Source organism: Varanus komodoensis, unplaced genomic scaffold (assembly GCF_004798865.1).
Source record: "Varanus komodoensis strain SLA01 unplaced genomic scaffold, ASM479886v1 scaffold116, whole genome shotgun sequence".
Classification (NCBI taxonomy): Eukaryota; Metazoa; Chordata; class Lepidosauria; order Squamata; family Varanidae; genus Varanus; species Varanus komodoensis.
In genome coordinates, this window is record NW_025335333.1 from 648,924 (window position 1) to 665,519 (window position 16,596).

The 16,596-nt window shown below is 66.3% G+C and overlaps 1 protein-coding gene across 1 annotated transcript in view; it reads right to left on the minus strand.

Annotated features, from left to right (window-relative positions):
- Positions 1-8,120, minus strand: part of HSPG2 (heparan sulfate proteoglycan 2) — a 51,769-nt gene extending 43,649 nt beyond the window's left edge. Inside the window, 5 exon segments of the mRNA XM_044421259.1 lie at positions 2,053-2,213; positions 2,413-2,471; positions 3,109-3,218; positions 7,194-7,277; positions 8,041-8,120. Of these exon segments, the coding sequence (XP_044277194.1) occupies positions 2,053-2,213; positions 2,413-2,471; positions 3,109-3,218; positions 7,194-7,230 (367 nt within the window). The 5' untranslated portion in view covers positions 7,231-7,277; positions 8,041-8,120.
- Between the last annotated feature and the right edge of the window lie 8,476 nt (positions 8,121-16,596).

Here is a 16,596-nt window from a genome sequence, read left to right on the forward strand (position 1 = left end):
GGGGTTCGTGGCCGCAGCAAGCTCCGGGGGGCTCCTCCGGCCCCCTCGGCACGGCACGCAGCGGAGGGCAGCCTTGCACACGCACACACGCACACACGCCGAGCGGATTGGTGCAAGGAGACCTGGAGGCCCCCCCCTCGTGGCGGGGAAGGCCGGGGGGCAGCCGTGGCCCCGGCCCCGTGCCCGCACCTGCTTACGGCTGGTCGACCCATCAAAACTTGGGGGTGGTGCCTGCGGAGTATTTCCCTCCCTTGCCAGGACTAGGAGGCGCCGTGCTCAGGAGCCTGCCTGGCGGAGAGTCGGGACAGGTAAAAGACACTGCTCTTCACACACGGAGGGGTTCCTCTGCGGAACTCCCTGCCACAAGACGTGTTGCCAGCTGCTGGCTCAGAGGCCTTTAAAAGGGGCGGTCAGATTCTTAACCAAGGAGAAGGACTACGAGAACTGCCAGCAAGCTTTAGCTGCCACAACTCAATGGAACCTCCACATCTAGGGGCAGTGTAGCTCTGCACACACGTTGTGGGGGGGGGACAGAGGGTGCAGGCCACTGAATTCGGGTCACGCCTGAGACATCCCACCAGGGTGCCCGTTTGGCAGCGGCAGACACAGGACTCTGGGTCGGCTGACGTTGGGGCAGCCGTTCTGGCCGGCTGTCCTCGATCGCCTTGATGGAGGCCTGATGCCCCCACGGACAAGGGCAGGCTACCCGTGTGGCTCAGGGGGCAAAAGGGGGTGAGGGAGACCCGCTGGGCACTGGACCCTCTGAGCCCATGGCCCACACTCCGGGGGGGCGAGGCTGGGGCCAAGGCGGGGGGTGCGGGCCCCACGGTGCCGCTCAAAGCCCTCCGTGCCAGGAGCCTCGGCCCCAGAGAGGCTTCCCAGCCTTTTGGACCGGGGAGGAAATCTGCCGAGGAGCCAGGAGAGCACTGGGCGGCTCCCTGAGAACCCCAGAGGACAGCCCTGGATTGGGGCCCCGCAGTGGGGCGCTTTGCCCGGCAGGCTTCGGGTTGGGCTCGGCCTCCTGGAGGGGCCCGGCTGCCCCCGCCAGCACGGGCTGTTTGTGGGCCAGACGGACCCTGCCGGGGCGCCTCCCACTTGACTGGAGGGGCGGAGGGTGCTGAGCCGCGGGGTCCCTCGGAAGCCTCCCAGCTGCAGATCGGCAGGGTCGGGCCGTCCAGAGCCTGCAGATGGTGAAACCCGACCCTGGGAGCACCGAGGCGCTCGCTTCTTCCGGCTGGATTCCAGGGAGGAAGAGGCCAGAGGCATCTGGGGCGCGCGAGTCAGCCTCTGCGTGCGAGCGTGTGGCGAGGGCTGCCGGAGGGGGGCTGCCGGCCCCCACGCCCCTCTTGTCCAGTGCCACTGGCCCTGACTGGGACCCCCGGGCTCCCTGGGTTTTCCGCAGAACCGTTTCCATCTCTATCGAAAGAGATCAAAAGCGGGTTCTGGGACCTTCTGCAGGCAAAGCAGGCATCCTGAAACTGATGTGTGGGCCATGCTCTAAAAGTAAAGAGGGATTCTAGTCCTCATGGTGCTGAACAAGAGAACACCAGCAGTGGCCTTGTGCTCCTGGCTTCTCTGGCTCAGGACTATGGGGGGACACGACCTGGGGCCTTCGAGCTGTTTTGGGGGACAGCTTCCATAAATCCCTCACCGCTGCCCATGATGGCTGAGCCTGATGGGAACCGTAGGCCAAAGGAGGGTGTCCCTGGGCAGTGGCTCTCTGGGGAGCCGGGGGGGTTCTTCCCCCGCCCTGCCTGTAAGTCGCCAGGGGCCTTCTGCCTCGGAGCTGCGGCCCCTGCGCGGGCCCCGGGGCGAGGTGCTGGGAGGAGGGGGCCCCCTCCGCAGCCGGCCTCCAGGCCCCCCTGCACCGCTCCGACTCGGCTCCCCACTCACCTGGAGGCTCCACCGAGACAGGGGGCGGAGGGGTTTGGGCTGGAAGCAAAGAGAGAGTCAGCAGCAGACCCGGGGCGGCAGCCCCCTCCCGCGAGGAGCGGCCCCTCCGACACGCGCGCGGCTGCGCCTCGCCCGGCTCCAGTTCGGGGGGGGGCTCACCTGCCCCCAGGCGCCGGAAGTGGAAGCCCTGCGTGGAGGTGACGTAGGAGGCGATGGAGCCGCTCGCGATGACCGAGTAGAGCACCTCGCGGATCTGCTCCTCGTCCGTGTTGCCCTCGGAGCCCACGTCCAGCTCCACGAAGATGTCGCCATCGATCTCCCTGGGGGGCGGCGGGAGGGCATGGGTCACGCATGGGGGGCTCCCTGCCCGGAGACCCCCGCCCTGCCCCGGGGGGCGGGGACCCTGCAAGCCCGGCGCGTCCTCCACATGGGGGGAGAGCGCCTCTTGGCCGGGGGCCGGGTCCATTGGGGAGGGTCTCTTGGGGGCTTCGGCTGGCAGGGAAGCTGCGCCCCACTCACTTGATGAAGACGACGCTGACCACCTGCTCGCCGGCGATTTTGTAGTACTCGGACTCCAGCTGAGGAGAGGAGCGTGCTTCAGAGCGAGCCTGTGGGTGGCCCTCGGGGGGAGGGGGGGGGGGGGGTACCCCCCCCCCCGCGGCCCTTTTGGGTTTCGTTTCCCCCCCCCCCCCCCCGAGTTTGCCAGTCTGGCGCCCGGCACCAATTCCCAAGCAGCAAGACCTGCGTGGCCTCCCCGGAGGAGAAACCCCCCCGCGGGGCTACGCTGCCTCCCAGGAAGATCTCTGCGAAAGGGGCTGTTCCCCGGCAGTAGTGGCTGCTTTTTTCATTACAAAACATGCTCCATGTAAGCGGTGTGAAAAGAGCACGCTTGTTCTGAAAATGAGCGAGGCTGTCGTCTTGTTCTGTGATACAAGACAGAAATCCCAGGAGAGTGAGATGCATAAAACAGAAATCATCCCCACTTATGTCCAAAGCAGCTGGCGGGATAAAGGCATTTCCAGGCCCTTCAGGAAGGACGGAGGCAGGTTCCTCTGGAGAAGGAGCTGCCTCACTCTGGGATGGGCGTAGAAGGAGCAGCATCTGAGCTCCCCGGGGGACGGAGCGAGGCACTGGCGGGGGAGGCGGTCGCTGAGCCCTTGGGCCCCGGAAAGTGGGGCAGGGCCCGCGCCTGCAGTGCCCGAGGCCGGGGCTCACCGTGTCCACCACTGCTTCTGAGACATCCCGGAAATCCTCCGAGTTGACGTCGTCCAGGCGAGGGCTGTAGTCGATGGACTTGGTGAAATTCACCAGGGCGCGGAAGTAGACTAGAAGGGAGGAGAGACGGGGCAGTGAAGGCCGGGGCCGGGCCGGTGGGGCAGGCGGGCGCTGGACTCCGCGCCCCACGACTCCTTCTCCCTGCTCGACACGCCTGTGCCGCTCTCCGCTTCTCGTACTCCCAGCGAAACAGGCACTCTAGCAAAGGTGCTCTGTGAGGGATGCCTGACCCCCTGGGGGGACAGCAATGGGGAACCCCCCCGGCAGGTGCCAAGGGGCCGGCAGGCGGCCCTGGCCCAGGGGAAACCGTCCACGTGGGGCGTGCTGGAGGGAGCGGACCCGCTCGTCCAGAGGGCGCACCCTCGGGAGAGGCCGCTGAGCGCCCCCTGCATGATTCTGGGGCAGGACGCGATCCCCGTCGGAAGGGGCAGGGTTGCCCTGAATGCAACGTGGCCGGAGAGCAGGGTCCTGTTGCCCACGCGCCCTTCTCCAGCCCTGGTGAGGGCCGCTGCCGGTCTCCCACGCGTGCAGCGCAGGGCGTGGGGGTGGCATGCCCATGCGCCCCTGCAGGGACTGGGACGACGGGATTTCTGCCGGGCTCCGTGGACGGAGGCTCCCCCCGCCCCCCCCAAAATGGACGAGGCCGAGCGCTTGTGGGCCATTCACTCCCCTCCTCCATGTGGAAAGGGAAAGTGGCAAGCGGAGTGGGCCGGACCCCCTTCCTGGGGGGCTGCCCGCTCGGGGGTCTGCGGCAGGCAGAAGCGGGAAGGAGGCGCCGGATTCCTCTCTTCCACACCCCCAGGTTTCACATGGGCCCTGTGCCAGGACTCTGAGCCAGCGGCAGCTCCCAGGCCCAGCTGCGAGGCCGGTCAACATGCTGACCACGTCGGGGGGGCCGTATCTGCCGGGCTCACGCTGCCTCCAGGGGAGGGGGGGTCCGAAGGCTGCGCCTCCACCCGGCCCTTGCTGGCCGGCCCCGCGTGCTCGAGGGAAGAGGCAGCTGCTTCGCGCGCAGGATCTCACAGTCCTTCTAGCCACCCAGAAGCCCTGCGAGGGAGGCCAGCTGCCTGCCCGTTCCAGAGGCAGAAGACAAAGAACAGGAGAGCGCAGCTGAGGGGGGCAGGGGTCTCCAAAGCCCCGTGGCTTTGACGGGGCTCTCAAGTGATGCCCTTCCTGGGGCTGCCTCTGGGGATGCTGATGCCCTCGGCGCACTCTGCACATGCCAGAGATGCCCCCAGGATTTGGAGAAGAGTCCCAGGTAGATCTGAAGCCGCCTGCTGAGCCACGATCTTGGGCGGTGCCTCCGTGGCGCTGCGCAGTGCGAGGGACACGGTGGGCGCCGCACGGGGCTAGGCCTCTCCCCACTGCCCTCCCCTCCAGCCTCGGATGGCAGGGCGGCCGGCCAGGGGGCCCGGCCCCCTCGGCGCAGCCTGTTCGAACAGGGGCCCTTGTTCTCCGAGCCGGGCACACAAAGGCCCCATTCAGCGAGGTCTGGCGGAGCCGCCCAGGGCCCCCCCCCCCGCCTGCAGAGTCACCCCCAAAGAATGCGCCACACCCCACGGACCGGAGGAGCTGCGCTCCGGATCGCCTGGGCAGGACGGAGGGGGGAGGGATGCCCTTGCGCTCTGCCCGGGGCCCGCGCCCCCTGCTCCCCCACAAGGGCTGCGGCATTCACGCCACAGGGCAGGCGCCCTGCGTGGCCACTGCAGCTCGTTCCCGACCGGCCCGGCAGCCCCGCGCCTTCGACGGCATCGAGGTCTCCGTCCTCCCCGCTCGCCTCTCCCATGGCTGGCACTGTCCCTCTGGCGGCGGCGCCACGACGCCCTGCCTGCGTTGCCCGCTCCCTCCTCACGGGCTCCCACAGAGGCTGGGGGGCCGGGGGGCCTCCCGGAGCGGTCACTCCTGCCGGAGAACTCCATGGTGCCCGGATCGGGGCAGCCATGATCCTGGGGGCAGACAACACAGCAACCACTGCAGTGCCGGAGAGCCAGGGAGCGAAGCCTCGCTCCTTGCCATGGTTCCCAAGGAGCAAAGCCACCGCGGTGCCATGGCACGGCCGCCCAGCAACGGTCACAAGCCACCCCGTCTCTTTGGGCCACCTGAACGCAGCCGCTGCCCTTGGCAAGGAGGGTGGGAAATGGCACGTGGTGGGCATGTCATGAGCGGAGCCGGCTGGAGCCGGGCCGGGGGTCAGACTAGATGGCCCAGGAGACCCCTTCTGACTCGCGCTGTTTCTGTGCTGCTGTTTTTCTAAACTGCCAGGCCGACACAGGGACAGCCCTTTCTGCCCCGCTCTGGGATGAACCCTTGGCCTGTGGGGATGAATGAGCACCAGCTGCCACGGCTGGCACCCCCCCAGGAAAGGGGATGATGTTTAGCGTCAGAAGGCACAGTTCTGGAACATGTCAGCCAATCATTAAAAAGCGCTCCCCCTGAACATGTGCAAAGTGCTATTCCTTCTGCACTGGGGGAGCTGCAAGGATTTGAGGGGCAGGCGGGTGGCTGGAATCCCTCCTGCAGCTGTTTGGTCTGTCAGTGAGAGAGCTACCTGTGCCCCTCCGGGCAGGGCAAGCAACGGGGAGACGAACGGGGGGCAGGCAAAGGGACGGGGGGTGCTTGGCCGAGCTCTGCCCAGGCTGACTTCACCACAGCACTGCTTGGCGGCTGCCAAGGCCAGGAGAGAGGCTCAGCTCACATCTGGGGCACCAGATGTGGGCCGAGGAGGAAGGGCGGCTTGGGCTGCAGGGCCTGGAACGAGGCCGCAGCAGTGTGGTGCTCACACGCCCGCCCCCCCGAGCCGGGCTGCTGCCGGGGGTCTCCATCGGGGGTGAAGCAGGGGGGCTGCCTTCAGGCTGGAGCCTCCCAGGCCAGGGCAGCGCCGCGCAGCAAAGAGCAGCGAGGGGAGACCGGGCAGAAACGCAGGCAGCCTGACTTGCCCGCCCCATGGAGAAAGGCGGCCAGGCCTCCAGCCGCCCCCCTTCCTCCCCCCCAGTCCCTCTGCTGATCCCTGGCCCTGCCTCCGAGGCAGTCGCTGCTGCGCCGTGAAAGCCAGCGCTCCACTTCTGGCTCCTTTTAAGGAGACCTGCTCTCTGCCTCGGGCTTGCCGCCGCCCGGGAAGGCCAGGCCGAGCTGGAAAATCGCTTTGAGCCGCGGAGAACAATGAGCAACAGCCCCGGCGCCTCCTTCCTGCCTGCCGGCTGAGTCAGCCGCTCCGGCCCGAGCCGCCGCCCCCCCCCCACACGCAGGGCAGCCGGGGATGCTGCCGCAGGCGTACGTGCGCCGGATCCGGAGGGTGCAGCTCACCCTGAATCATGGAAACTCCCTTCCAGCAGCTCCTTCGCATTGACCCGAGAATTCTCTGGGGGCACCGAGGCCACGGCCGCCCCGGGCTCCCTCTCCTTGGCCCGAAGCACGTGCTCATGCGCGCGAGTCTTGCACGGTGCCCGCGGGCGGCGGGCGGGCACAGTCCCCAGGGCTGCCAGCCCAGGCAGCAAGCCACGCCGCAGCCCAGTGGCCACACCGGGTCGCCGGCGCTTGCAGGCCCCGTCTGTCGGCCGTGTCTGGGGGCAACGGCAGGGCTAGGGGGGCGGTGAACGCATGGGCCTCGCGCGCTCCCGGCCAGGCGTGCTGAAGCGCTCTCACTCCGCAGAAGTGCTTGGGGGCCACGTGCCGGGGAAGCGGGCCGGGGGCAGCGGAGGCAGGGCCAAAATGCCAGCGCGTCTCAGCTTCAGAGCTCGGTGCGGTGCCCCGGCAGGGAGGAACCTCCCGACCTGGGAATGGTGGGAGCCACACAATGCTTTCTGTCCAAGCATGCGCACCACGCTCTTTCGGCCAGCGACGAGAAGGCGTTTCGGCCCGCAGGCGGAAAGGGGTTCAGCCGTTTGGGAAGCCCCTGGAGCCGGCGCGTCAGGAGCAGCCAGCGGCTGGGTCCACGCGTGCCGGGGACCCCGCGTTCCTCCTGCCCTTGGCCAGCCCCGGCCTCTTCTGGCGTGCAGCTCCCCCCGGCGGGGCGGCAGGTCACTTACTGAGCTGAGAGTCATCGTCTGTTTCGGAGACGGTCATGCTTGCAGGGGCTGGGACCCCCACAGGAGGAGGAGCGGGGTGGAGGTCTGCAAGGAAGAGGAGAGAGAGAAGAGAAGGAAGGAAGGAAGGAAGGAAGGAATGAAGGAAGGAAAGAGGAGAGCCCAAAGGGAGAAGAGCAGAGAAGAGAAGGAGTGGAAGAGAAGAAGCCAGAAGGGCGGAATGGAGGAAGGCAGGCTGCAGTTCTTCGGGACAGAGCAGTGCCAAGCTGCAGATGCGCTTGAGTGGCAGGAAGAAGAGCAAAGGAACAGCGGGAGGCAAAGGGGAGGTCTCGCTGGTGCTCCTGCCCAGCCTCACTCACGGGGAGCCCTGTAACCCTGCCGGGCCTTTCTGCCCCTACCCTCCCTCTCTCCTCTCGCCCTGCACAGTCTGTTGAAGGAGGGGGTGGGAGTGACGGCCCAGGGTAGCTGGATGCCCCCTTTCCAGGACCTGGGCACCGCCTCCGCCCACCGCCCCGCCTCGGGGGTCTCCTCCTCAAGGCGGCTTGTTGACGAAGGCACACGCAGAGCTGGACACGCCCACGCAAGGGCCCCTGCCACGTCCTGCCGGGCCTGCAATGGGAGGCAGGGCCACAAGCCGGCGCGCCTCCCGGGGCCTGCCGGGAAGGCCGGGGGGCTACAGGCCTCAGCTAGCAACCAACAGGGCTTGGCAGCCCACAAGGCCCCGGAAGAAACAGCAGGGAGCGAGGCTGCCAGTGCTGGCGTTCCGGACTGGCGCCCCAGCCGCTGCCCTCCTGGAGCAGAGACTGCCGGTCGGCCGAGACGCCCCCTGCCGGCTCAGCCCGCCCCTTACCTGTGGGGAAGGGGAGCTGGCCCACCAGGGGGGGCTTGGTCTGGATAACTGTCCCGCTGCCGTTCTCCCCACTTCCGTAGCCATCTGCAAGGGAAACCGAGAGGCGCGCGGGTGTCACAAACGGAGGGATGCGGAGTGGCCGACGGCTCCCAAGGGACACGCTGCCCCGGCCCACGGAAGCTCATCCGCACGGAGGCCCCGGGAAGCAGCAGCAGCTTGTCAGGGCGCCCCTTCACGCCCCCGGCCTGGAAATCCCCTTGTGACAACTCAAGGCAGGGGGATTTCCTGGCCCACGGAGGTGCTTCCACAGCGACGCACCCCGAGAAGGCCACGCTCCGCCAGCTGGCCCGGGGCCCCGGCTAAGGACTGGGAGGAGGGAGGGCCGCTCCACCCCTGCCCTGTCCCGCCCGCTGTGCCAGCGCTCACCTCCAGAAGCCTCGTCCGTCAACAGATCCTCGTCGTCGGAAAGGCCGGCGTCACTCCTCCAGTGCCGGCGCACTGCCTCGGATTCGGTGTCTTCCGGGAAGGACGCCTCGTCCGGTCGCTGGAAGGCACCGGCCGCCTGCCACAGAAAGCAGAGCAGGGGTTGCTTGACAGGCAGAAGGTCCCCCCTGCAGGACGGAGCTTCTCTGGCCTGCCTGCTGCCAGCGTGGCTTGGCTTCCGGGCGCGATGCCTGCCCCGCCACAGCCCAGCTCCACTGTGCCCGGCAGGTGTGTGGGATGCAGGCCCCAGGGGGCACAAAGCCCTGGAAGATGCAGCACGGGGCCCCGCCTGGGGGGCAGCAATCCAGCCGCACACACTGGGGATGCGCAGGGCGCCTGCATCCCAGCCCCCACCAGGGCTCTCAGCACCCCCCCCCCACCTTAAAGAGCACAAAGCCAAGGACCGAAGGAAGAGGGGGCATTTCTTGCCTCTGCAAATGCTCTGGGTGGGAGGGGGGGTCTCCTCTCCTGCCTTGCTGGTGCAAGTCTGTGGCAGGGCTCCAAAGCCACTGTCACCAGATTTTGACCCTTCAGTATTTTCCCCTTGCCCGGAAAATATCCACTATGGAGCGGAAAACACGGAGCTACAGGAAGCCAGCAATACTAGGGAGCCTCAGGCTGGAGGGCCCACGCGCTCCCCGCCTCCCCCACACAGGGCACCCAGCATGCTTCCCAGAAGGACCGAATTCAGCCACCACAAAACGCGCCACCGCTTGCCCTCAGTGAAGGGGGCCAGGAGCTGCGCAGAAGCTTAAAAGGACGTAGGTCTAGGTTCAAAGGTGGCAACATGCCGAAACCGGCGGGAGAACCCTTCGCTCTCCCGGGATGCCCTGCGGGAGACCCGGAAACCAGCGTTTGTCAGGAGGAGATGCCGATGTGAAATGCAGAATCAGAATTTCTGTTCAGTGCTCAGCCAGGTGCTAAATGCAGCACAGCAATGCAAGGAAGGTCGCGGTACCGCCTCCCAGGGTTACGGCTCCTGTTTTGCACACATCTGGGCTCCGGAGCTGAACCCCTTTCCCTGCCTGACCTTCGGGCTCAGTGCGTACGTCGTTGTTCTTTCTCCAGATAAACAGACCTGGGCCAGCTGAGGAGAACGCTCTGCTGGCCCTTTCCACTGCCCCGTGCCTCCCCCGTTCGTTTCTCACCGTTACCCTTCCTGGCTGTCCGTGCTGGTTGGAGAGGCAAACGGGCAGCTTTTGACACACACACACACACACACACACGAAGGCTCACAAAGCCAGGCGGCTTGGGGGTTTTCATGGGGCTGCGAGTGCGAATTCTTGGACTGTGAGGTCATTCTCTCCTCACACCCACCTCTTCCTGGGCTGGCCAGGGGCAGGGCACCCCCTGCAGTTCAGGGGGATTCCCTCTTCGTTTTTAAAAGTGAGGCTTCCAGCCCTTCTGCCAGAGCCAACCTCGAGAACGGCCTGAGGCTGCCTGGGCAAACCTCGGGAGCTCCGTCGGCCGGACCAGAGGCGCACAGGGCGCCGGGCACCCTCTGCAACCGCGGCAGAACGGAGCGGCAGCGCCCCTGCGGGGCTGGCCCCATGGAGGGAAGGCCCCGCGTCGGCCAGGCTGTGTGCGCACGCGCACGTATCCCGCGGTCACACAAGGATGCATTGTGCGTTTGCACGGCAGCTCAGGGAGGTGAGCGGGTTCAGGCCGAGTGCACGCCCACCAGCGAGCGAGCGAGCGAGCGAGCGAACATTCCTGCGGCCACCTCTGCCGAAGGGCGACATGGCCAGCTGGCCGCGGCCGCAGCTTGCTCACAGGAGAGCCCTGCACCGGCTGACTGGCCGGCCGGCCGGCCATCTCGGTCTCCATCTCCCGCCTTGCAGCTGCAGCGCCTCCTGGCAAGCACCTCACAGGCATTGCTGAGCGAGGAGTCATCTCCGAGGCCCAACGGCCGGCTGGCTGGCTGGCGGGGGGAGCGTGAGCTCATCCCGCCAGCCTCCCACAGGCGGATTCCAAGGAGCCCTGTGGCGGGCGGCTCTCGCGGGCCGCCAGGCCAGGAAGGAAGGAGGGCCGCCGGGCCGTCCTCGTCCTCGGCACGGCCCTCTGGGAGCGGGACGTGAGGTTTGCAGCTGGCCACTGCGCTGCAGATCTTGCAGCCTGGCGGAGGGCCGTGACTTCATCCCGGCCAATTCCCTGAGCTGGGGAGGGAGGCAGAGGGCCGGCAGCCTCCCAACCCGAAAAGAGCCAAGGGCCAGGACACGCAGTCAGCCCCAGGGTCTCCCGAGTGCCCCCCACAAAGCGGCTCTCGGAAGGCGATGGCTTTGCCTGGCTCAGGTCCGCAGGGGGCCACCCCTCAGCCTCACGAGTGTCGGGGGTCATTGGCTGGGACGCGAGGGGGCCTTCCTGGGCTGCTTTGGCCCCGCAGACCCTGCTGAGGGAGGCGGAGCTCCCTGCTGCCCCGCCCCTTGCAGGCAGAGAGAGTGGTGCGGCTCAGGCAAGCCGGGGGGGGGGGGGGTGTCGGTGCCGCTGTCATCCGTGCCCCGTCGTAACGCAAGGCCCTGTTCTATGGCCATTCCGGCCAAGTTCCAACTGCTGGCCGCCAGCTCCCGTGCCTTTTCCGGGGTGGAGACCGGGGATGCTGGTCCGAGGGGGCAGTCCGTGCTTTGGGTGGACTGCACTGCGGTGCCGGTGGGAGGGCGGCCTGGGCAGGAGATGGCGCAAGCGGAGGCACGGCTCCCTTCCAACAAGAAGGCCAACCCCACACGCCCCACGTTTCTTGCGGCAGCAAGTCCTGCAGCTTACGAGCGCCTTGAAACCGGGGGCCCCCAGGAGGGGGGCTCCGGCCCTGCGGCCCACCCGCCTGGGGACTCTGGGCACCCGCAGCCCTGCGGCAGGGCCCGTCTGGGGTTGATGCCGCCTGCCGTGGGGCCAGAGGCACAGCCCCCCTCCTGAGCCAGGAGGCCGGAGCAGCGACAGAGGGGCCCCACGGAAAAGCTCCCGCCCACCCCACAGCGCTCCACCTGACCTCGCCGGGAGGCAGCCTGTGCCCAAGGCAGGAGCGGGGCGGAGGAAACCCGACACGGCCCGCCTGGCGGGGGAAGGTGGGCTGGGCAGCGCCCTCGGTCTGTCCAGCGCCGCGCAGGAATGTTCCCAGGCTGGGCCTTGCCCGCTGCCTCCCCCCCCCCACCCCCGGCTGCAGGAAGCCTCCCCGGGTGCAGGGCTGCGAGCAGAGGCTGCCCTGCCAGGATCACAGCTAAGCCAACCGCAGCACCCTGGGCCAAGTCGCAGCCTGGGGAGCGATGCCAGTGCCAGGTCACAGCTGGCGGGAGGAGGAGGAGGGTGAGGCAGGCCGGGGAGGGTGAGGCAGGCCGGGGAGGGTGAGGCAGGCCGGGGAGGGCTCCCCTCCCCACCCGCACCCTTGGCTGTGCAACAGCCCCCCCCGGAGCCTGCTGCCCCCCCAGGTGTGGCAGGAGGGGCATGTTTTCCAGCTCCTCGGTGGGGGGGGGCACGTGCCCGGGGCTGCTACCTAGCCCGGGGCCACTTGGCTTCCTGCCAGTGACCCCAAGGCCTCCATCTCTTCCTTCAAGGAGCAGCGGGAGGCGAGGGGACCCCCAAGCCCAGGGAGGGATGTCGACAGCGGGCAGAGCGCCTGCTGGAATGCAGCGCCTGGCTCCTTCCAAGGACCTGCAAATGAGCGAGGGTGTCTCACGGGGGGAGGGGGGGCAGCACGGCCACAAGCCGCCGCCTGCCGCCGCATCAAGGGCTCCCAAACCGCACAGGGGGCTTCCTGCAGCCCCACAGTGTGAGTCGACCTGGGGGCAGGACAGCTGGCCACCGTGACCCCCGAGAAGAGCTTGAGCGTGTGCCCGGGAGGGGAGGTGGGCTCTGCGCCGGCCCTACAGAGAACAACCCGGGAACGGGGCAACTGCTCCCCCGGCGGCTCCGCCACACCGCCTCCTCCGGCCAGCCGGGTGCTGCCACGGGCGCCCCGCCCCCGCCCAGGTGGGAAACTCGCCTCTTGCCACCGCCGCGTCGCAGCCACGCCGCCCGGGGCAACAGACCACAGTGGAATTCGTCACGGCAGCATTTTCCTGTGCAAACACTGTTGGCCGCATTACTGCAGGCTGGTTGGGCCCAGGACAAAGGGAAGGGCCCGAGGCATAAAAGGGGGTTTAGTCATGCCAGACCGCCTGAAAGGGCGTGAAAAGGAAGAGGGGAAACAGGAGCCGGCGAACCATTCCGACTGCAAATGCCAGCGGGGCACTGTGCCAGCCCGCCGGCCTCCGGGCACACCGGCGCGCACAGCTTCCTCGGGGGGGGGGTCTCCGTGGCCTGCACAGCCCCAGGCCCCGGCTCCCCATGCGAGAGCCGCTGCCCCCACCGTGCAGTCCTGCCTGACGCCCCGGAGAGCCCAGCCTGGCAGGGAGGGTGGCCGCAGGTCACTGTGGCTGGGCAAGGAGCCGGCCCCTGTGTCTTCCGCAGGCCACGGGGCCCTCCGTTCCGAAACAGCGGATGCACTCAGCTGGGCCTGGGAAGCAGGGAAAGAGGATCTGCCCGCCCCATCCCCCCGGCCAGCACCGTCCCTGCACCTGTCGGCCCGGCAAGGGACGGGGGCCGAAGCAGGGGCTATTTGAGACAAAGCGGGAGGTCACGCCGGCAGCCGCGGCAAGAAAGGAGTCCTGGGCGCGCAGAGCAGCAGCCGGCGTCCCCCGCCCGCCCACTCTCCAGCGTCCGGGGGTGGGGGTGCTGGGGGCTCACTCCGCTAGCCCAGGCGGGGGCTTCTCCCATGCACGAGGGCCACAAGGAAGGCCGGCGGCGCCCCTCGGCCGTGCCGGGTGGGAAAGACGGCGGTGCAAGTCCCGCATTTCTGCAAGGGCCGGGCCGCCGCAGGGTGATGAAAACGGAGGCCGCCTCGAGCAGCTGCCCAGGAGGTCCACGCCTCACTTGGCCCACGGTCCCCCATCCACTCACGTGGCCTCCGTCTCCCGCCTGGCACAGAAACACAGAGCAGGCGGTAACGAAATACACAATGCCGTGGGTTGAAATGGTGGCCGAGTGGCAAGGTGATGGAAGGCATTTGGGGGAGGGCCTAGGCAGCTTCACTGGGTCCAGAGTTGGGAAACCTCAAATCCTTGGGCCAAAGCCAGCCCTCCTGGAGCCCCTAGATAGTCACACGCACCCTTTCCTCCGACCGTTTACTAGCTTCCTGGCTTTTCCTCGTTTCCCCCACAAGAGGCTAAAATGCTCCAGCCGAGGCTCTGCTGCTGGCAGGAAAAACTTCAAGTGGCCAAGTGCTAGAATCTTTGGCATTTTGGGTCATTTTGGTCCATCCCTGCTGCTTTCGGTCCCACCTACTGCTGGAATGCAGTGGCCTCGGCAGTAGGCGACGTCTTCAAAATGGAATTCCGCCCCTGGCTGGGAGACTCTCCCGGCCTACTTGCCCCTGGTCTCGCTGCCCTCCAGGGAGCAGGGTTTCGGGAGGGCGCACAGGCGGGAGGGGAGGGCGGGGGAGAGCCAGCCGCAAGCAGCCGGCCCTGTGCTGTGAAGCAGGCAGGTAAGTCACTGAGCAAACACTAGAGATTCTTGCCCTGCGGTGCAGAGGAAAGAATGCCAGGCTGGAACCTGGGAAAGCTGCGCTGGCACCAGCTACAAAGGAGGGAGGGAGGCCGTGGCCGGCCGGAGGAGGACGCCGGCAGACACGCCACTGACAGGCAGCGCCTGCCTCACGTAGCGGGCAGGGTGCATGCCAAAGGCAGGAGCGTGCACACGCAAGCGCGCACATGCGCTCTCGCTCGCTTTCTTCCTCTGCACTGCAACGCTCCTTCCCCGAAGCCAGGAAATATTTACTTCACTCCAGGTTCCTGGCTTGTGTTCCACACGCAGCGCGTCCGGGGAAGGGATTCTCTGCACAGGGCTGACCCGAAGCTCACGCCGGGGGACCGGGTCCCGGACGCACCGGCACCGCCTGCCGCCAAGCAACGCCCCCACCTGCCGCTTGGCCAGAGCTGGGCTCCGGAGCCAGAAAGGGGGCGTGCGCGGTTGGAAACGTGCTGGACTACAATTCCCATCACCCCAGCCACACTGGTGGGAGTTATAGCCTAAAACTTCTGGAAGACTGTTGGCATGAAGGGCAATGTTTACCCAACCGTAAATGCTTCGCAGGTGCCCTCCTGGCCCCCCTGAAGCCGAGTCTAAACTGGGCCAGGCTGCCGCCCGGTGGACCAGCTGCAACAGGCCGGACTGCCGTTCGTTGCGCAGAGCGCTTAAACCCAACCCGGAGCAGAGCGGAGCGGAGCGGGCCGCTCTGGCCAACTGCTGTCCCCCTCTGGTGCCAGGGGGAATTTTTTTGGTTTTAAGTTCCAAGCATTTTAAATGGCAGATGTCATGCTAGTGGTTTCAGCTGACTTTTATCAGCACTTTGGTTTTGCTTTTAAATCTGCTTTGGTGTTTGTTTTTAAGCTGTATTTTTAGAATGGTATTGTAGCTTTTATGTTGCCGTCTCTCTGGGGAAGCATTTTTAAGGAGAGGATACAACTTTTAACAAAGAGGCACGATTCAAAACAAAAGGACAAACCACGGAAAACACAAACAACAGATAACGCCAACACATCTCACAGAAGACACCTTCTTGGAAAAGGAACTGTATCCCATGTGAGAAGCAGAACGGAGAGCAATTTCCTTCGAACGGGGCTCCAGCTGCAATTGTTATGCTTCTCAATGGGCATCTTTCCTGTCCATCCAAGCTCCTTTAACCAATTAACTGGCATCCAACGCAATCCTAGCCAGGCCTCAGCCCCAAGTACGTGTGTACGGGATTCCAGTCGAGGGGCTGATCCCCGCTAGGGAAACCTGCGCACCGGGCTGCCCGCGGGCTCCCCCGCCAGGCAGTTCTGCAAAGCCACGCTCTGCCCCGCAGAAGCCTCTCAACCGCTGGGGAGCGCCCCGATCAGCCCTTCCCACCTGGAAAAGTGAGCTTCCGCCCCAGGCCAGCGCCTGTCCTCGCACCAGAACAATGGCGGCCTGTGCACAGCGAGCCACTGGGCTATTTAAAGAGCAGAGGACCCGGGTCTCGGAGTCTGAGTGGCCTTGACTCGTTTCCTGAAATTGTCCTGCGGAAGCCACTGAGCTGGCAAGCATGGCCCGGGGTCTCAGGGGTCCCTGACGGTGCAGCCTTCCTTCCTGCCCACGGGGGTCACCTCCGCCCGGCCCCCGGCAAGGCTCCTCGAAGCCCAGTAAAGCCGCACAGCAGCCCGAGAAGTCTGCAGCAGAACAAAAGTCCCCTTCCTTTCTCCTGCAAATTCCTTCCCCTGTGTCCGTTCCGGGAGCGCAGCTTGCTTGCTTGCTTCAGAGCAGCTGCCCTGGGATGATCCCATGTGCCCCTTCCCAGGAGTGAGACCACCCGCAGCGGGACGCAGACCCTTGTGGCGGCTGCCAGAGATTGGATAGGCCTCAACCGGGAGTGAGGAACTCAGCAAGGGCCACTACGGGCTTCCGCTTGCCCCCGAGATGCAGGGGCCGTTCCCCTTTGGGTTGGTTTGGGGCGTCTCCCTAAACCTCCTCAGCCCATGCGAGCATGTCTAATGGGGGAGCAGGCTAGAAATACCGAACGAACAAGAAACAAGGCCGGACTCACACGTTCAGCCCAGCACTTTGATGCTGGAGGGCTCCTCTGACAGAACTTACAGGCAGCGGGCACCTGTAAGTTTGTGTAATTTTGCACAAACGGCTTTGCACAGGGAAACGGAAGCGTGGGAAGCTCAGCATGCAGGAGGGAAGGAAACACACCCCTCAAATGCAGGCTCTCCGGAATAAAATACTGGTGGCGGCAGGCGGGGGGGCGGGGATCTTTCTACCAGAGGAAATTTAAAAAATCTGCAGGATCCTTTTGGTCATAATTAAGATCATGCAGCGCTGTTCCCGTTTTTTCTGCTGCCGGAGGGAACGGAGAGCATGCCCCTTTCCACCAAATTCCACATACGGAAGCCAAACAGCTAGCAGATGATACTGGCAATGGGACATGTTGTCCTCCACTCCGGAGGGCAGGAGGCCGGCTTGGGGGTCTCCAGGCCGGCCATGGCCCTCCCAGAACTCACTGCCCCACACACCTCATCCCGG